General features: G+C 37.1%; 1 protein-coding gene across 1 annotated transcript in view; it reads left to right on the top strand.

Annotated features, from left to right (window-relative positions):
- Positions 1–407: 407 nt before the first annotated feature.
- The window catches only part of dkk2 (dickkopf WNT signaling pathway inhibitor 2), a 45,615-nt gene continuing 23,769 nt past the window's right edge, over positions 408–22,253 (top strand). Inside the window, 1 exon segment of the mRNA NM_001111209.1 lies at positions 408–933. Within this exon segment, the coding sequence (NP_001104679.1) occupies positions 736–933 (198 nt within the window). The 5' untranslated portion in view covers positions 408–735.

The following is a 22,253-nucleotide window of genomic DNA, read 5'->3' as shown; positions in this document are numbered from 1 at the left end:
TTTGAGTTAAACTAATCTATATGAGTACTGGGAACTTACTCCATTTAAGCTGAAGTAATGAGGTATTTAATTAACTCGTTACCTTCAACACTGAGTTCAAAACTCTTTTCAGGTGAGTAGAATTAACTTTCAGTACATTTTGAGTTAACTACACTCATTTGATTTGATAAAGTTGATTGTCGAGTTTTACAGTGTAGACATTGAAATACAGAGCTGAAGTCAATATGCGCAAAAACTGTCCCAAATTACTTGAATTCACCCTGCATGCTCAAACTGATGGAAAGAAAATGCCATCATTTTAAACGAAATCTCTTAAGCATCAATCTCTGCAGTCTGAGCCAGTAGGCTAGAACGGGGGCGGATCTAAACACAGACATCCTATAAAAAGAAGGTATCCCACATCATGCAACGCCAGCTTCACCAACACTCACACGGGCACGAGTCCTCCTCTCCTCTCTGCTGCTCTGATTTTTTTTCTCTTAGTGCAGCATCCTGGTGCCTTTTACATTCCTTCAGTTTTTTGTGTATTTTAAATTGTATTGCATTTCAAAGCTCCTCTGCAACAGCTATATACTTTTTTTCCCACATTTGATGTGTGATGGACACTGTTGAGGGGAGTTTATGCCTCTTTTAAGCCGAAGTGCACTGATCAAAGCGCATACAGTAGTGGTTTAACAAATATTTCGCCAAGAAAGCAGCACGTTCTTGTTCAGAGCAAGAAAACAGACTGAAAGGATGCTCACTGTTACGAGGAGTCGGTGCTGTTGGATGTTGCCGCTGATCGTCGCGTTTGTGCGGATGGGAGAAACTCAGGGGATCGAGAGCCAGGCTCAGGTGAACTCCATCAAATCTCTGGAGCCGCAGCCCGCCGCCGCTAACCGCTCCGGGGCTTCATACAGCGGCATCCCGAAGAAGAGCAACATCCCCGCTCAGGTAAACCTCATTCATTCACCAGTCAACTCCAAAAGCTTTTCATCACCACTTATTTATGATTAATGAATCTTTCTGTCGTGTTGCTTTGTACAAATTTGTTGATTTAGCTTGCGTTAGCTCTGAGGAGACAAACAGTTTGTCCAAAGTAAGTCTCACACATCTAAGATTAAACACGTGTTTTCCTACTAAAATTGTCCTACTAAATAAAAAATGTATTCTAAGTAGTTAAATATGTCGAGTTAATTTGTTATTGTCGATGTGATAAACAGAAATCACACTTTACATGAATAATGATGTATTAGTATAGACTAAACATTGCTTTATCATGAATTAGTGACCTAATCATGAACTAATATTCAGGCTAAGAGTTCATTATTAAATAATGGCTTCCTTATTAAACCTTCTTGTTAGTACATGTTGTTAATTAATGTGTGAATTGTCATTTAAAATGTAACCAATATGAACCGATGAGCTGTTAATGTATGATTATGTCATGATTTTACTTAGAGGGGCACATTATCATTAACTCATGCTGTACTACTTATGAACTCCTGTGTTTAAAGCTATACCAGAACACTTGTATATTGTTTATTCAGTGTAAATGAACTCGACAGAAGTTCAGAAGGAGTTCATAAGTTGTTAAGAATGGGTTAATGATGTTGTGCCCCTCCAAGTAAAGTCATGATATAATTATACATAAACATGTCATGAGACCATAATGGTTCAATTATTCATTAACTTATGTGGTAATTAATACATTAATTAACATGCATAAACAAGTGATTAAGGTAGTAATCATGTGAATCATGTTGAAGTTAAAGTTAGTTCATGATTAGCGCATGCATTAACTCATCATTAGTCCGTAATAAAGCAATGTTTAGTTTACATATTAATGCATCATTATTCAAGTGCGGTTATTGTATTATGTGTCACCCAGAAATCTGTATAGCGGCAAACTGTTGTTGCTAGAGTATACATCCTCATGGATTTTTTTATTGATTAAAAATATTTTTTTATGATGGGCATACTTAATTCATTTTCAAATCAGACTTTACTGAGCGCTTCTGTACCAGGGGTAGATCTCGAAAAAATCTGAAAGTATTGGTTGGGAGGTTTAATTCTCATAATTTGATTTGTTGTGCAGGTTTTAAGGTGTATATCCAACCAAACTAGCTTGGCTGTGGAGTCTTAAGCCCTTTACAAATCCAGTTTAATCTAGTTACATCATTTTATCATTGATTTAAAAAAAGCTTTTTAATCTAACTTTTTCCTCATTAGTCTACTTACTTCCTTTTCAAATCAGACATTATTGAGTGTTTTACTTGTATATTACACTGCAAAACGTCTTATTTTGCTTACCTGTCCATAAAAGGCTTAAGGGCTTGACATATTGTTGATTTACCTTGATTACATCTCTTACTGTACGTTTAAACTATTACCCTGACAAGCACCATGTGATATACATTGCTCATCTACTATAAAAAAAGTGTGTACAAGGCTCTAACATTTGCATTTTTTCAGCATATTATTATTATTATTATTAAATACAGTTGAGTGCTGTTCTTTAAACACAAAGCAAATCTCAGATTCACAGCAAAGTTCAAGATTTCAGATATTTTAAATGCAAAATTATATGCATGTTCAGTGTAAACGCCACAATACTGATGATTCAGATTAAAGTTCTCTTCGCTTTTGGGTGTTTCCCCTCAGATTAGCTGTTTTTAATTGAAAGCAGATGCAAGTTATTGGACAATTCGGTGTAGAAAGGGGATGTGATGGGAGTTTTCTCCCTCTCGCTTCCTCTTGGATTGGAAATATCTCTCAGTTCCCTGCCAGAGCCTCATCTAAACAATTGCTCTCAACTGCACCATCTCCATAAACGCAGGTGGTCTGGATGATCAGACCGCTGCCATACATGTGGAAACCACTACAGTCCAATATTAGTTAAATGTCATGCTACATTTAGCTGCTTATCCAAATGTAGATTGCGAACAACTTTCTAGATTGCTAACAGAGCGGCTGTTGTCTCATTTGGAAGTTTCCAGTTGCAGATGTTGCAGATATTGTGGACAGATCCCAACTTTCTGTACCTGGGGCGGATGTTGAAATCTGAAAGGATTGGTCGGGAGATTTAATTATGTTTATGAATTATAACAGAATTAAAAACAAAAACAAAAAAACAAGGCAAACTTGTTCTGCATATTTTTAGATGATTTAAGGTCTAACTTGGCTGTGGAGTCATGACATTATACAACACCAGTTTAATCTGAGTGTTTCCTGGATAAGAGTTGGATGTTTTGCTGCATAATGTTTATTAATTGAACAAGGAAGTGTGTAGTTGTGTGTAGATGATATACACATAGGGTTGTGTCGGTTATGTGTACCTTCATTCATAGCTATTTTTTGCTGATAGTAACATTTAGAATTGCCACAAAATCCGCATTATTTGCATGAATAATAATGCATGAATAATAATGAAGTCATTTTTGCCAACAGTGATCAGATTACACAACCAAAGTCATACTAGATGAATTATGCTGAATTATAATAGCATTAGATACAGACAAGTGTCTACTCGTTGTTTGAAACTAAGGTGTGCATATGAATGTAATTTTATTATTGTTTATATATATATATATATATATATATATATATATATATATACATATATATATGTGTGTATATACATATATATATGTGTGTATATATATATATATATATATATATACATATATATATATATATATATATATATATATATATATATATATATATATATATATATATTTTTTTTTTTTTTTAAAATCTATCTTTAGTATGAAGAGCTCTGCTGTGACGACGTGAATTTTCCTTTGGGATTAATAAAGTCTAACAAACAAACAAAACAGTTTAGAGATAGCAAAACAATTACACTATTTCACATAGGTCATGTAGATGCAAATTTATTTCAGATGTAGCTTTGAATTTGTAGTTCTAGAGCCCTCTTATATTTAAAATCAATCACATTTAATAACCTATTAACATATTTGTACAGTTAACAGTGATATTGACTGATTAGCATTTTTGTTTTTTGTTACAACCCAAATACATTTGGACAAAGCCAACGGCTGGGTTAAGTTTATAAATGGAAAAATTTGTTCATTTTCCTTCGGGTTAGTCCCTTATTTGTCAGGGGTCACCACAGTGGAGTGAACCGCCAACTATTCAGGCAGGAATACACTCTCGCTTTCACACACACACACACACACACACACACACACACACTACTGCCAGTTTAGTCCATCCAATTTACTTATAGCGCATGTCTTTGGACTGAAACCGGAGCACCTGGAGAAAATCCACACCAACACGGGGAGAACATCAAAACTCCACAACAAAATGCCAACTTGTTCTGCCAGGACTCCTTTATGCTGTTAGGTGACAGTGCTTACCACTGTGCCACCCATTTTTGTTGATTTGTAAAAACCCAAATAAATATGGCAAAGCTAATAGCTGGGTAAAGTTCAAAAATAAAACGAATGCTACCTTCTTTTACTTAAAACAACTTGTTTTTAAATGTGTTATATTCTGACAAAATCTGTCATTTATTTCATGGTGTTAAAAGCGATTAGTTACTTTAAAAAAGTAGAGCAACAAGTTGATTTTACTTAACGTCAGTAACATTGACTTAACCTTTATAAGTAAACTAACCACTTAATACAGTGTGCAATGCTACTATCAACCTTTGTTCAAACTTTTATAGGCAGTACTTTACAAACATATAATTTAGACAAGTGGTTCCCAAAGTTGGGGTCGGAACCCCCGGAGGTCACGGGACAATGAGGTTGGTTTGCTTGTCTATTTCCAAAAATCTAATTCATTTTTATTAAACTATTAGAATGACCATATTTTATCCATAGCTCCTGAAGAACATAATAGAAGTTAATAGTAACATTGTTAAAATTATTTTAGCCTTAGTTGCTTTTTTTGTAACTTGTGGGTAAAAAAAACACGCAAACACTGGGAGAACATGCAAACTCCACAGAAATGCCAACAGACCCAGCCGAGCCTCGAATCAGTGTCCTTCTTAACATTGTTAACATGTTAAAAATAAACATTGTAAAAGTAACATGCAAATAAAAAGCCATCAGCCTTTCAATTATTTTGCGAACCCTGTGGGGGATTACGTTATATTAAAGACAAAGCAAAAGCGTCAGATGCAGCAGATTGATTTTACGGCACAGGTTAAACTTTCTAACACCATAAGCGACACTCTTGTACATTAAAAATAAACACAGGCCACAACTGAACATAAAGGATAGTCTCCAAGTGGCGATCTCCGAAATTAGACAATGAGTAGACTTGGGCCCAATGGTTATGTGTGCGCCATTGTGTGCTAGGTTGATATATTTATAACCACCTCAATGAATGCTTTGGTCTGAGTATTTGGAATATTCTGGAAACTACTTCAAAACTCTAAACTGTTAGTCTAAATCAGGGGTTCCCAAACTTTTCAACCCACAACCCTGAAAAATAACAACGCCAGTGACCCGCGACCCCCAATATTCTCTATTTTCAATAGGTTTGGATCATTCAAATTCAAATGAACTTATTGTAGTAGTAGTGATGGATCGTTCTTGAATGATTCGTTCATTTTGAACGAATCTTCACTGTGACTGGGAAACTACGAGTCCTTTCAGGTAGTGATTCGTTCATCCGCACGTGCGCACATTTGTGTAGGTGGTATCGTTCATTTCAAGTCTTTTGAGTCGTTCATCGCGGAAAGGCAGAAGCCAATCATATGCGTTTAGAGCTGGAAAAAGAATTGATCCGTTCAACTCTCGAGTCCTCAGGTTTGAATTCTGTCACGTGATGAACGAACGAATCAAGAACCAATAGACTCGAAAGGTGATTTTATTAGCATGGCTCCTATCGGCTCAGACTGTGTACATTGGTTAAGATTATATGTATGTGACTGTCAGTGTAACGTGAACGAACCACTGACATTTAAAGGCATGAAGAGATGAGCTGAGCAAAGAGACAACAATACCTTCATAGGCAAAAGAGCAGGTAAACATTGAATTATTATTTTCTCCTTCTTATAGTGTTCTTTTTATGAATTATTTGTCGTGTGATCAAGCTTTTGGGCTACTTGTAGATGTGTTTGGAAGCAATTTGTAACATTTTAATAATATTTTGGCAAATTAAATCAAATGAACGAAATGACTAAAAAAAAAGAATCGTTCATCTCGATGTACGAGACTCAAAGATCCGAGTTAGTAAGATGATCCGAACTTCCCATCACTAGGCATGGGATGATGACGGTTTTCAAGGCGGTTTTAAAATTGGCTAAATTTTCTGCTATACTGTTCCTCAGGTATTTTTAAGGAAAGATAATTAAAGATGCCATTTTAAATCGTAAAGAAATCTGTTTGAAACTAATGAAGACTGCTGAAGTCAATGACTCGTTTGAATTATTTAGCCTGACATGTTTACTGCGCCAATATATTTTAGATGTTGCTCAAAAAATTATATTGTGTTCAAAGGGGGAAAAGTAGTTTATTTTTAATTAATATATTTTAGAGAAATAATCACAATACCCTAAAATGTTATATTTTTATCCAAGGTAACCATACCATCGGAATCTTATACCAGCCCATTCCTAATCTACAGTAAGATTGATGCGTTCACACTTGCTGAAGTGGTGTGATATGTGGTCTAAACAATTTTATTGCCCAGACACATTTAGCATAGAAAAAGCATGTGGAATGATCCCTATTAAGCTCTGCAAGTGTTTAATAGTGTAAAGATATAAGCGCTGAAAAAGATTTAATGATGGCACCCAGAAGTGCGCCTGGATTTAATTTACCGCGACGTCCTTGTAGTCACTTTTCCTACATTTTTCACTCCCATCTGGCGTGAGCTGTCTGAAGAATGCTTTACATTTTTATATGTCATTACACAGCTGCTGAAATGTTTCCTCTTAAAGTCCTCTAACTGCTCAAGGATATGGTGAAGATTATAACACAAGCTCCCAATAAATCTCCCGCACTGGCGTACTCCCAAGTGCTGCAAATTAGGGAAGAGAAACGGCCACCCAGTTTCATACATCCATCCCAATCGGGGACAGGCAGAAATTCGGTTTCTTGCTGTAAGCAAAGCTGGCCCGCGGCCACCACGTCAGAGTTTTATTAGTAGCTACAACTTCATTTAACTCTTTGACAAAGTCAGATGCCGGCCACAAATCATTCCGAACCTACCAGTGCAGTCGAAACAAACCAAAATCACTCACTTTAGATGATTAGAGTAAATGTTCAAGGGGGGTTAATAGTGGTTTCCCAATTGTGGGCAACCCAAAAAGAGGGATATTGGGATTGGCAGAAGGCGTTCACCACATTAACCTCAGCACTAAAGGGGAAGAGGCTAGTATTGCGCAGGAACACGAGAGCTGTTTCACATCAGTGCCGCTGCTTTGGGACTTTTAACTTTTCCTCTTATTTAATTTGATACTGAGGGTTCGTTAACGAGTAGGGACCGGGACGGGGATTGTTTGGGTCTGGCTTGTAAAGAGGCGACTCTCCTGCTCCCTGTGAGGTTAAGTGACTGTTTAGTGATGCTAACGAGCTGAGAGGGGGGAATAAAACAGGCAAAGGTGTGGCGGAGTTTTTTTTAGCGCTTACCAGGCTAATCATCTGTGCAGACTGAAAGCTGTAAGAGGTTTATGAGTAGGATTTCAACTATGAGTAGGATTTCAACTGGGCTGTGGCATATGATATTGCAGCATTCCCAGAATTCCGATGGTTAGCGTCCAATTAGCCTTGCTCATTGAAAAGAAGCCATGTGAACATGCATTCATCCAATTTTTTTCAGCTTAGTCCCTTATCCGTCAGAGGTCACCACAGCGGAATGAACCGCCAACTATTTCAGCATATGTTTTATGCAGTTGATGCCCTTTCAGCCACAAACCAGTATTTGGTAACACCCATACACTCTCACATTCACACACACACTCATATAATATGGCCAATTTAGCTCACCCACACCGATAAGCGGAGAACGTAAACTCCACACAGAAATGCCAACTGGCTCAGCTGGGAATCGAACCAGCGACCTTTTTGCTGTGAGGCGACAGTTCTAACCGCTCAGCCTTTGAAAATCCCCAAAAAAGAGAAGGTTTTCTTACTTCAGTCTATAAATTGCTTGTGTTTGGTTTGTCTATGCTTGACCTGTTAGGTTACAACCCCCTGCATGTTTTCCAGTGTCCCCATTTATTCATTTTCTTTTCGGCTTAGTCACCTTATTAATCTGAGCTCACCACAGTGGAATGAACCGCCAACTTATCCAGCATATGCTTTACGCAGCTGAGACCCTTCCAGCTGCAACCCATCACTGGGAAACATCCGAACAATTTAGTTTACCCTATACCATATGTTTTTGGACTTGTGGGGGGAAACCGGAAAACCCGGAGGAAACCCACGCGAACACAAGGAGAACATGCAAACTCCACACAGAAACACCAACTGACCCAGCCGAGGCTCAAACCAGCGACCTTCTTGCTGTGAGGCGAACATGCTACCCACTGCACCACCGTGCAGCCCGTGTAGTTACTAAACTTTCTGTTTTTTTGTGTTACTGCATGTTCACATGGCTACTTTTCATTAAACATGGCTATTTGGGTTCAAAAGCCCAGCATTTGTGGCTATTTGGGTTATAATTAACCCAGAGTGCGTTTTTTTTTTAGCTCTTTTTCTATTGTCCATGTGAAAAACGAATAAATTTTTTTCAGGCAAAATACATGTTGAAGCTGTAAATCTTAATAAAATACATTTGGAAATTGAAAGCATATTTAATTCCACCCATCATATGCTAAAACTTATGTATGGTCAAAATGTTATTCATTCATTCATTTATTTATTTTCCTTCAGCTTAGTCCCTTTATTTATCAAAGGTCGCCACAGCGGAATGAACTGCCAGCTTATCTAGCATATGTTTTACACACCAGATGCCCTTCAATCTGCAACCCAGTACTGGGAAACATCCATACACTCTCACTTTCACACAGATAAACTACGACCAATTAAGTTTATTCAGTTTATGCCGCAGCGCCTGAGGGAAACCCATGTCAACATGGGGAGAACATGCAAACTCAACACAGAAACGCCAATTGACCCAGCTGCGGTTCGAACCAGTAATCGTCTTGCTGTAAGGCGATAGTGCTAACCACTGAGCCACTTAGTTGCCCCATCAAAATTATATTTAAAGAAAAAAAATAAATGCTTCCCATTATATTTTTAAATACAGTTGAAGACAGAAAGTCATGGCATCTTTGCCATGATGACAATAACTAATATTTGACTAGATATTTTTCAAGACACTTCTATACAGCTTAAAGTGACATTTAAAGGCTTAACTAGGTTAATTAGGTTAACTGGGCAGGTTAGGGTAATTAGGCAAGTTATTGTATAACGATGGTTTGTTCTGTAGATTATTGAAAGAAAGTATGGCCTTAAGGGGCTTATAATTTTGTCCTTGAAATGGTGTTTAAAAAATTAAAAGCTGATTTTATTCTAGCCAAAATAAAACAAATAAGACTTTCTCCAGAAGAAAAAATATTATCAGACATACTGTGAAAATGCCCTTGCTCTGTTTAACATCATTTGGGAAATTCAAAGGGGGGCTAATAATTCTGACTTCAACTGTACATTTTCGAAAGAAATCAATAACAACAGATGAGGCCTATATGAAAGAATATTTTATGCATTAATAATTTTTATTGGTACTTCACAGGTTATTTTTACTAATACAGTACAGTTCTGCTGTTATTATGGCTTAAAATTTCCTAGATTTATAATATAAACATGAAAGCACAACAAAAAACTTTCCTCCTATGAACAGATGCTCTAATATAGAATTTGCTGAGCATTTGAAATCCCACTAACACTTAGCCACTATTACACTTACAATTACAACATCGCAATGTTATAAATGCCATTAATAAACTCCAGATTTTTCCTTACAACCTCAGTCTTGGCCGGTTGAATGAATGAAGGTTATTGCTGATTGTTATTGAGCCATAATAATGTTGACCGACGAGCTTAATTTCAGTTTGTGTGCACTATTCATGATCAAAATTAGCGCCAGAGAAAATACTTAATATATACTGATTACATACTGATATTATACTGATAAATACAAAAAAATCATCAAAAAAAGATTGACAGCTGTCAGCGAGTTTCCTTAGCATGAATGTAGCTGATTTATTTGACCAATTTGTCTGTAATTCTGAACAGCAATGATAAAACACATAGATCAAGCAGCAGTTACACATTTATTGCACATTTTTATTCATCATTTTGTTGTACGAGAACTAAATTTAGCACATAAAGGAGATGAGTTTGTTGGAATGTTTTTCTCTATTCCATGCGTGTTCAATTCAAACTCAGGAGAAATTGTTCAATGCTTAAAAGAATAGTAATTTATTGAATACAAATGAATAATTCGATGTTCAGAGCTCTGGGCATACACCAAGATAGTCTAACAGTTATACAAGGCTAAGTCAGGTGCTCTGCACTTGCCCGGTGTCTAGAAACCCAGTTTTATAGACAGCGGGAGTAAAGAGGGTGAGTTCCAGGCTGCTCCTCTGCATATTTGGTATTTCCTCCTTCACCATTCTCTTTCTGCACAGAAGATTTGTATAGTTAATTGCACCTTTCACATATTTCATAACTCGTGACAACCATACCCTTCTTGTGACCCTGCACATCTTTTTTGGTAGAGAGGAAGTTTGGACCAAGGCCCCCCCTCTTGCAATATCTTGCAGCCAATTTCTCTTGTCAGCAGAACTTTGAACAAGATGTTCCAGTACATGACCCCATAATAAAAGAAGAACTTTAGTTAGTATAGCATATCACATAACGAGAAAAAGATTGGTTAATCGGTTGCTAGTCAAAACCTTTTTTCTAATGAACACAATCAATGTATTCGTGTATTAGTCTATTAGTCCATGCTTTATATATGTTCCAAAAAAAATATGAAGAGATTTAATGTGAGTACATAAGGTGTATGGAAGATTTTCTTTAGTTTTCCTCCAATAAGTTCCAGCATTAAAGGGAAAGAGAAAACATTAAGTCACACTGGTCATTGAATCAATAAATCATTCAATGAATAAACTGACCTTGTTAGTACTTTTTCATTAAATACATTAACTACTACAAGCTTATTGTAAAGCATGACCAGATTTTTATATTAATTTATTATGCATTTATCACCTTATTTAACCATGTTTATGTCAATAGTGTCTGTAAGGGGTAGTTGGCGATATGTTTTGAGTACTGCTGAGATTATCCTTCAACTTGCGCTTCAAACAGGGGGAGAACGTGCAGCTTTCCTGTGCAATTGGATACCCATAAGGCCATGCCCTTTGAGGGCGGATAAGGTTTGTTTGTTCAGTGACATAGTTTATTTTACTCTCAAAAAGCGTCTCGATTCACTAACACCATTCATGGTGTCAGATGTCAGCTTTACTTTGGCAAGGTCAAGTTAAGCTGGGCCCCGGGGCCCTAGAGGAACTTATGTATGAGACACGGGTTTTATGTGTGAAAAACCCTATTCACGATTTCAGAGGATGCTGCGGAGACGAACACGGGTTCAAAGAACTTGCAATTCTACACTACCTGACAAAGGTCTTGTCGCCTATCCAAGTTTTAGGAACAGCAAATAATAACCTGACTTCTAGTTGTTCATTTGGTATCAGAAGTGGCTTATATGAAAGGCAAAGGCCTCTAGATTACGCTTATTTTACCAAAATAAAATATGATCATGCCTTGATTTCTAATGATTTAATTAGGACAGTAAGGTCTGACTTTGCTTAGACAAAAGTCTTGTCATATAACAGAAATAATGTACAGTATAGAATATAAAGTCATGGTGCAGTGGAGAAAGAATGACTATTGTGTATGACTCCCATGAGCTTGGAGGACTGCATCCATACATCTCTGCAATGACTCAAATCACTTAATGAAGTCATCTGGAATGGCAAAGAAAGCGTTCCTGCAGGACTCCCAGAGTTCATCAAGAGTTTTTGGATTCATCTTCAATGCCTCCTCCTTCATCCTACCCCAGACATGCTTAATAATGTTCATGTCTGGTGACTAGGCTGGCCAATCCTGGAGCAGCTTGACTTTCCTCGCTTTTAGGAATGTTGATGTGGAGGCTGAAGTATGAGAAGGAGCGCTGTCCTGCTGGAGAATTTACCCTCTCCTTTGGTTTGTAATGTAATGTGCAGCACAAACACCTTGATACCTCAGGCTCTTGATGTTGCCATCACTCTGCAGATCTCTCCAACCCCAAACCATGATTTTTCCTTCACCAAACTTGACTGATTTCCGTGAGAATCTTGGGTCCACGCTGGTTCCAATAGGTCTTCTGCAGTATTTGTGATGATTGGGATGCAGTTCAACAGATGCCGGAAAAATTCCACTTTTCCAAATGATTAACTAGAAGTCTAGTGAATATTATTTATTATTATTACTGGGGTCGACGACAAGACTTTTGTTAGGTAGTGTAATTGTTGTAGACAGAATGTTGACTTTTTCTTTTGTAAGCTTTTGTGCACAATCCATTTTAGTCCAAAACAATACAAATACATTGCAAATGCAAGACCTAAGATGACTTCAAAATGGTTTATTCTGATAGTATTCTGTATCTACTGTATACAGGGCTTGACATTAACGTTTTTGATCATCAGCTACTGTGGCTAGTAGTTTTCCAACGTTACTAGCCACTCGCCATTTTCACTAGCCACAATTTTATTGTTGGGAAAAAATATTTTATATATGAATCTGACTCGGGCATGCTAAAATTACTTGATATAGATGTTGTGTTATGTCCACATGCCTCCTCGTTAATTTTTTGTGTGTGTTGCTCAATGAACATGAGCAAATTGGCTTTCAGTGTCGCATTGCAATTAGTTTTATTTCACATTTTAATAAGAGTACTGAAAAATCATACTCAATTAAAAGTACTACTACTTGTGCAACAATGTAGTGCAAGTACACTGTGAAATGAGTGTAGTTAACCTTAAAATATACAGAAAGTTAATTGTACTCAATCGAAAAAAGTTTTGAACTCAGTGTTGAAGGTAATGAGTTAATTAAATACCAACACTAACAGTTAGCTCACAGTACTCATGTAGATTATAATTTTTTGACTCAAATGGTTTGTTACAAACGTTTTCCTCAGATGGTTTGAGTTGAAATTATAATTTTTTTTTCAGTTTCTAGAAAAGTTGAAATTTAATACAGGTAGCATTATGAAAGGAAGTAGACTGCAAGTTTACAAATCCCCTTGCTAAAGTACTGCGCGCTTATCAGTTACGGCTAACAAGATAAGACTTGACGCAGTTTGGGTATTACACTGATATCAATCCTTAAATGGTTTCTGAAAGCATGAGGGAGAATACAGACAGATAGCGAGATGGTTTTTAAAGGCATGGCACGTTTAGTCTTCAAAGTTCTGCTTTTTTTGCTAGCTAGGAAGTGGTGACACAAGGGCCACTGGGTTTCCCTCATCACCGTCTGTCTCTGAGCTTATCATCCTCACACTTATCTCACACATGAATGTATGGAGGTATAAAAAAAACACAGTGTGGAATCAATGAGGGATGAGGATCAACGAGACGTAGCCAAGCGTTGGCCGGGTCATTAAAATCTTGATGCGATGGCTTTGCCAGATTGTGTGTAGACACCATTATGGATCCGGCGGGTTTATAAAAAGCAGTTTTTTTTATGCGGGTGTCTCTCAACATCAAATTTAAGTTCATCTCGTTCACTTTGTACCTTCATAATGACATGATGTTGTGGAAGAACACGTTGCCAAAGTCAATCATGCTACTCAAGAGGATGAGACATTCAAAAAAAATTAGGTTTGCTGTTTGTTCAAACCGCTTTTTTATAATGAGCTGAAACAACACAATTATTTTTTTTATTCTAATTTTTTTAGAGGTTTTCACCTTTAATGGACAGGACAGTGGAGAATACATTTAGGAAAGAGTAGGGAGCAGACAAAAAGGTAGGACAGGCAAAGGACCTTAAGCTGGGAATCGAACTCGGGTTGCTGTGAATACATTAGTGATATCTGTTGACCAGTGCCTAATTTGTAAATTGCAAGGTTTCAGAATAGGCATGTGTTACCAGAGGAGGGAGAGATGACGTAGATGAAATTGAAGAGGGTTAGGGAATCGTGAAAGAAAATGAAGAGCAGGGTAGGGTGGGGGTGCATGTGAGGAGTGGCAACTATTTTCAATGAAAAGGCCCTAAGCTCTGCCAAAAAAGTTGCTAAATGTTGCTATATTCCGTCATAATTAGCATAATACCAACTTCGCATATTTCTGTCGTTTCTGTTTGTTTAACAGCCAATGATTAATAAAGGGGTATTTCAAGAGTTCACACTTAGATATTGCTTGACAACTGTTAGCAGGTTTGGCATGCTGTCCCGGTAGAGAACCCTGAGCTCGGAGATAGTTGAGCCCAGGGCTCCCGCCAGGTCCATAGAGCATGTGAGGGGAGTACGAGATCAGGTGGTTCTCGAGAGCTCCCCTTTTTTAAAGGAGGAAAGGAGGAGAAAGAGGGTGGATGGGGGGTTTAGTAGAGTAGAGGTGGTAGAGTAATATCTAGCTAGGCTATTTATAGTAAGTTAGGATAGATCTGATTGGCTAACTAATGAGTGTAGATAGGCGGCCAGCTGCAGTCAATTATATCACGTGCTCCTCTCGAAATTAGTTTAAAAACTTCATTTAAATTAGTACTATGCTTTATGTAAGCTTGTCAGTTTAACTGAATTTATTGCTGTTTGGCGTGGGTTTCCTCTGTGTGCTTAGGATTCCAGAGACATGCGGTACAGGTGAATTGAATAAGCTAAATTGGCCATATTTTATGTGAGTGTGAGCGAGAGTGTGTGGGTGTTTCCCAGTGTTCCTTGTGGCTAAAAGGGCATCCACCGCGTAAACATGTGCTCGGTAAGTTGGCAGTTCATTCAGCTGTGGCGATCCCTGGTTAATTAAGGAACTAAGCCGAAAAGAAAATGAATGAATGTTGCTGGGTGTTAAGGGGTGAAATTACTGTATTTTCCGTGAGAAATTACAAAACGGGAGATGGGTCTGAAATACAGGACACTCCCGGGAGTGCTGGCAGGTATGGTCGCCACGGCAGAATAAATCGGCAACTATTCAAGCATATGTTTTATGCAGTGGATCCCCCTCCAGCCGCAACCCAGTACTAGGAAACATCCACACACTCTCACATTCACACACACACATATACTCATACACTACAGCAGTGTGCGAATTATACATTGACAATCAACAATCACTTTTTCAGTAATGTTACTGTAGATTGTGCAAGCTTCAGTCAATTATGTATTTACTTAAATTGCATGTAATTTAATAATAAAATGTATTTAAGCGTTCAGTGTTTTGAGGGATAGTTAGTGTCTGACCTACAGTATCCTCTGATTAGTTATTTCAGAGGTTACTCAAAGTCAAACTATACAAACTATGCATCTATTTTACTGTATTTTAAGCTATATGTTGATGATCCCAACACCAACACATCTAGTGTCTTGTGAACACTATTGTCGCTCTAAATCTGCCGGTTTCAGACTGTTGAATGATTTCTTTTTCATTGACCGATTGGCGTGATTGTGGATCCACAGTGGTATTATTAACCATTATAGGGGTGGTCAAATGGATATTTACATTATCTGGAATTTTAATCATTACATTATTATTTAAAATATAAAACTATTTCTAACTATTAAAGGGGTGACCCCTTCATATATCTTGCTTTGATGTCCTTCAGCGGGGTTCAAGCAATAGTTGAGGGGGTCAATCTCCCCCAATCCCTCCTGTGATTCACACCCTGGACTGCAGTCAATCTAGCTCATCCAATTCGCCTATACCACATGTGTTTGGACTGTGGGGGAAACCTGAACACCTGGAGGAAACCCACGTGAAAATGGGGAGAACTCCACCCAGAAACGCCAAGTGGTCCAGCTGGGACTGCCACCCTTTTTTGTTTTTTTAAACCAGGGGTGTCCAAACTTTTTGGGCCGAGGGCCAGATGCAAAAAAAAAAAGTTGTCCCGGGCCAAATTTTACATACATCACACAGTGTGCGTGTGTGTGTGTGTGTATTATGGAATTATTTTAATTATTTCAACTGTTTCTAGAAAGATTTACGTTTTTAAAATCTTGAATCTTCTTTGGGCAAATTACAGTTGCAACACTCATCAGACACTCCTATAGACTATATAAATTCTCCTTCAGTGAGGGGTTTCCTGTGCATAACTAGCCAGCGTAGAATTTTCTTGCACTTTATTAGCATGAAAAAACTGCTGTTGTTGAGCTGATAGGGCAGCTGCTAATTGTTTTACTTTTTGATCTCGTTCGGCACCAGTGTAAGAGCTGAAGGCCTGATGTTTTATTTTATAATGTCTTTTAATATTATATTCCTTCATTACTGCAACTGATTCCTGGCAAATTAAACAGACACATATTCCACTGACCTCTGTGAAGAAATAATCTTTGCCCCATCGTGACTGAAATTTCCTGCACTCAATCATATCAATATCAATTATGTTTCCTTCAGTTTGTTCGGTTTGTTTTACTTCATAACAGGAACTGCTGCCTAATTGAAGGCATGTCATAGCGACACCTGGTGGTATAGCGGGCCAGATTCTATTAATATTTATAAACAGCCTCGCGGGCCGCCACAAAACTGATTGCGGGCCGCAGATGGCCCGCGGGCCGTAGTCTGGGCACCCCTGGTTTAAACTATTTATTTTAAAATTAAGTTGTTTTTGGGAGAACTTATTTAATCCATCTAAAATTGTAAAAAACTAAGTTAACTTAACTAATCGATGATGTCTCAACACAAATCATGTGCGGGACCCAGCATTTTTTACACGTAGGCATTACATGAAACAGTAGGTCATGAAAATGTACTTGGAAGTAAAGTCATTGAATTTTAGTGGTTAAAATGTGTATGAATCCTGACAATAAAACCAAAATCTGACAGGAGTTGTATGTTTTAGCACGGTTCATGCATCCACTAATGTAATGTACTCGATAACTTTCTAATGATGCAATATACTGCTTTTTGAGGTCAGCGACTTAGTATTTAAACATGTTTTATGGGCTTCATTCATTCTTTATTCCTCTCATGAACGTATCATTGGTGGTTTGGCCGGCTTTCATCATGTGTTTTCAATGTTACCAATTGTGTTTCTTACATAAGAAAGGAAGATCGCCCAAAGGTCCGTCAATCTACGGAACAAAACCTTTTTTTTTTTTGCTGTTGTTGTTTGTTATTAGATATTGAGATATTCTTCTGTCCTTGTCAGAACAGATGTTTCGCATTTGACGCTAAACTGAAGATTGTTACGGGTGATGTAATGTTAATCTACACTAGCTGGATTCTGTTCTGGAGGTTGAGATTTGTAAAAGATTGTCATGGTCTCAGTTTCAGCTTCGACTTTTGAAGGTAATTTAAGCTTGTGTTGAGGAAGCTAGTTTGGTTTGGTTGTTCTGAAGGGATTTTAGACACCACTGTCATGGCGTAGCTTATTATTGAAATCATACTAAAGTGAAACACATATTAACACAGCTATTTAGTGTACTCTTATGTGTAATTTTGCAGCAAAGTTGTTATAATAAAACCACGAAAAATGACTTGAAATATTTAATTATGCATGCCAGGCCAGTAGATGGCAATATCACTATGTAAATGTGACAATGCGAATACGTATATGTAAATATACCCTAAATTTTAAAATTCCTATATGACTGTCGAAACTAATTATATCTGTTAATGATGCAGAATCATCGCAACTTCCTTTTATTACGCAGTTCTCTGAAATTCTCAATTCCGATTGGTCAGGATAGCACAGTCATGTTTTATATTAATTAAACTTCATGTTTTAAGCCAGTAATATGTCATGTACATTGAAAGGACTTGTATAAGATTAATTTGATTCAACTTATACAACTTTTATACTTGCACACATGCATTCATCTTTTGTATCATCTATGGATTATCAGTAAAAATGACCGTAGATTAGTTTAGAATTATTAAATGATCAATGGATTATTCTATGGATTATTCTATATTTAGTTTTTTAGCATATACAATATGATTGTTAAGATTATAAAACAATTCCAAAGTCTGAAATGATCCCAGCGATCTCGTATAACAGTGGTCCTCAACCGCACGCAAGAAATCATTAATTATTTCTGTTTATTTTTTTTATCTGAGTCTGAATGGTTTTTTTATTTTGAAAAATGTCTGTATTCTTTAAGGAACAGGTATCTTTGGTCAGCACAATAGGCTAGGGGTTAGCGCACTGACATATGGTGCAGTAGCTCTTTAGGGTGTCTCGGGTTCGAATCCTGGCATGAGGACATTTCCCACCCTTACCTCCTTTTTCTCTCTCCCACTTCACTTTGCTATCTGAATTAATGTCCTATCCACTTAATGAAGGCCAAAGATTAATCTTTAAAAAAAAAAAAAAAAACAGAGGAAAGTTGCTTTGCTAAGAGGAAAAGGCCCAGTGAAGGACCCGCGAACTGCCAAGGACTAGATCCGCAACCCATTTGTCAACAAATCAGGTTAATCCAGCATGTCTGTGCAGGAAAATCAACTGCTGGAGAATGCAAATGACGGCGGGCTTTTAGGTGTTTTGTTACGTCTTTTCTAGAGTTTGCGCAAGTTAGTTATTTCCAATGGAGGTGCACAGCTTAAAGGCTGACAGCGAGTCATGTGACAAGAACTGACCGATCAGCTTCAGCTTGTATGGAATATACACAAATCGGAATAATTATCTCTTACAAACACAGAGCACCCCAATACTACAATGCTTTGTAATTTTCTCCATAAATAACTGTTGTATTATAGTGACAGCAGTGTTTTGTCAGCTTGTCATCCTTTTAGAAAACGGTTAAGCAACCTTTGAACGACTTGCTGCTTGTTCAAATTACTTATTTAAAGTGAGAACAACACAGTTCTGGAGATTTCTTTGGCAAACCTAATTGTTTTATGTTCGATCTATTTAAGTTTGTTACATTAACTTAATGGTTTTGTGTGTGGAACCATGCTTTTTTTTTTACAGTGTACGTACTGTATAATTTCTTTATGTTGTCTTAACACAAATTGATTAAGTTAACTAAATCGTTTTTACAAATTTAAGTGGGTTGAATATAATACAGTTAAGTTGTCCCAAAAAACTTATGAATTATGTTGTTTCAACTCCTTTTAAACAAGTAGTTTCAACAAGCTGCAAAATAATTATTTTGACTGTGTGTTGCAGAATGCTGTATTTTCATCACATTACCGTCATTAATAAGCTTATTAGGGGAAGCACAGCATATGTTATGAATGTGGTTTCATCCAAAAGTTTCATCCGTCACATAAAAGATGAAATAAAATATGACTGGCGACAGAGATGAGTAATGGCTGATACTGTGGTTCCAGAGTTGGAGTAATCGAATCTAATAAATTTGATTATTTTCTGTTTTTGATGAAATTACTTCATCGCTTATCCTCTTATTTATAAGACAGTTTTTACTTCTGTGACCTGTTAGTGCACATCATGTTGACGGGTTAAAAAGACTCAGGCAGAAATCGCTTCCAAACCAAGTAGAACAGCATGAACTTAAATCTGTTTTGAAATGTGTGTGGGGAAATTCCTAATTGAGTGGATTTTGAGCATGAACATTTGCAGAACAACCGTAAATATGACTGCATCTTCAGTTGCAATGCACAATTTATCAAATATCATTATCGCGATATTAGCAATGCAATAATCATATGGCAGCAAAATGCAAGCATTTGTGTGCTGCTGAATAGGTAGTTTATCCAAGTCTAAAAAAAATTTAAAGTCGTTTCGACAGGGGAGGAAATGCTATTAGAAAAACAACACAGGCTCATTCTAAAAACGTACCCCTATATACATTTCTGGAGATCGCAAATTATGTAGCCAGAGATACATATGTCTACATTTCATCTTTAAAACGAACGCTATGTGGCGGTATGATGTTGTTTCTTTTTGCGATTACTGTTTACCTCTGTGTAGACAGCTTTTCCACCAGTACCAATATGTCCAGTCAGCCAGTCAGTCGACAGCGGCCTCTGGTGGATTTATGCGAGAAGAGCAGACGCGAATGACACTCATGGAAGAAATTTGAGATCTCAAAAAGGGTGCACAGCGGCCTCTTTGTGGAATTGCGAAAACAAAAACTGCAAAAAAATCTACCTCCATCATATAATTATCGTGATATTAGTATCGCAATAACCATATGGCAGCTGCATAGATAGTTTATCCAAGTCTAAAGAAAATTAAATGTTGTTTCGACAGGGAGCAATGTTATGATATAAGCAACATTCTGAAAACGTAGCGCTATATACAATTCTGGAGATCGCAAGGTATGTAGCCAGAGGTACATATGGCTGCATTTAAACTTTAAAACGAACACTATGTGGCGGTATGATGTCGTTCCTTTTTGCGATTACCGCTTACCTCTTTGTAGACGGCTTTTCCACTATTATCAGTATGTCCTGTGGCTCGCCGCATATTTCAGGGAACTTGTTAGGTGGAACTGAGTTGACCGCAACGATAGGGTTTGAGTCTGGCAAAGAATGGTTTCAGAAAGCAGGTAAGACAATAACTAAAGCCAAAAAAAACTATTAAACAAGTAAATAACAGGGTGAGAATGTGGTCAAATCTAAAAACGTGGTAAAAATCTGCTTATTATTGAATGCATTTGAAAACACTATTGGTTGGGTGTAGGGAAGTGTCGCCCACCACTGTCAATCGGTGCTTTTGAAAACACTATAGGTTGCGTTTAGGGAAGGAGGAGGGTGGGTCAGTCGATTGGACAGTCAGCCAGTCAGTTGACAGCGGCCTCTGGTGGATTTATGCGAGAAGAGCAGGCGCGAATGGTACTCTTGTGAGAAATTTGAGATCTCAAAAAGCATACACAGCGGCCTCGGGTGGATTCGTGAAAACAAAAATGGCAACAAAAAAAAAACATACCTCCAGTGACGTATTAAGCGATCTCCAGAAATGTATATAGGGGTACGTATTTTAGAATCAGCCTGAGGACAAATACATTTTCACAAAATAATGTAGCTTGCAGATACATACTTTAGTTTATAACAAGCATTACAATATTGATACAATAGCGGACGCAGCCGTTGGAATCTTCTTAGCTCGGGACTTCTGGTCTCATTTACTTCCATTGATATTTAGACATTAAAACGGTTTTTAGTTCGCACCCGACTCCATTTCGTATTGCTAGACCATACGTAAAAGATTCAAATTGTGGATTTGCTTGATTGATTAATGCATAAAGCTTGTAAATCAGCAGTTTATTTGTTTGTATTATTGTTTTAAAAAATATGGGTTTTCTGCGTGACTCTGTCATGACATCCAGTGATCATACGAGGCTTTATGTGAACGAGTGGGCTAATCGCACACGCGCACATGCTTAATTCTAATGCACTGCAGCAATGCAATAATTTGAATAGATGAAGATATCCGTTTCATGGAAAAGAAAACTTGATTAAGAGTGTCGACAGTTTAAAGTTGAACAGATAAGTATGAGTTCTTGGGTGCGTTTTCCAAACAACGACGTAACTCGAGGCTGAACTATCATAGTTCGATGCATCATTTGGGAAAAAGAACGATGTAGTGATGAGTGTTTCCCAAAACCACTAGTTTCTCTGTCGCAGATCCATTGCTTGAACCAAGTTAGTTATAGCGTAAAACGCCCATAGTGATGCTCCTAACGGGGTGGAATAACAACTTTAGAGTAGAACCCCATCATTTCTTTGTGCAAATTATATTGTTTTACACACACACGCATTTAAAATAAAATCCAATATTAGATTTGGTAAAAACATGCACTCACTTTCCATATAAATTGAAATACATGTGAATGGCACAAATAGGGCCTGTGTTTTCTTTACAAATATTACTGAGAACATTCCATATTATATTCTAAAACATAAAATCACTTACAAAAGCTAACACGTATTCTAATATCAAATATAAATCATATAATACATAAATAATGAGGCGATTTATTATAAATATATTTACTTTAATAACAATATTAATAATATTGATGATGATGATGATTATTAAGTAGGATATTGTTTATTTATTTTATTAGATTTTTTTAGAATATTTTTTTTTTTTTAGAAAAGTCTACTTTTACAATTTGACATGCAAACCACAGCAGAAAGTTCTAACTAACAGGTCCATGTCATATACAGTACAGACACTTAA

Source organism: Danio rerio, chromosome 1 (genome assembly GCF_052040795.2).
Source record: "Danio rerio strain M-AB ecotype USA chromosome 1, GRCz13ab, whole genome shotgun sequence".
NCBI classification, from domain to species: Eukaryota; Metazoa; Chordata; class Actinopteri; order Cypriniformes; family Danionidae; genus Danio; species Danio rerio.
This window is presented reverse-complemented; position numbering and strand designations above follow the sequence as displayed.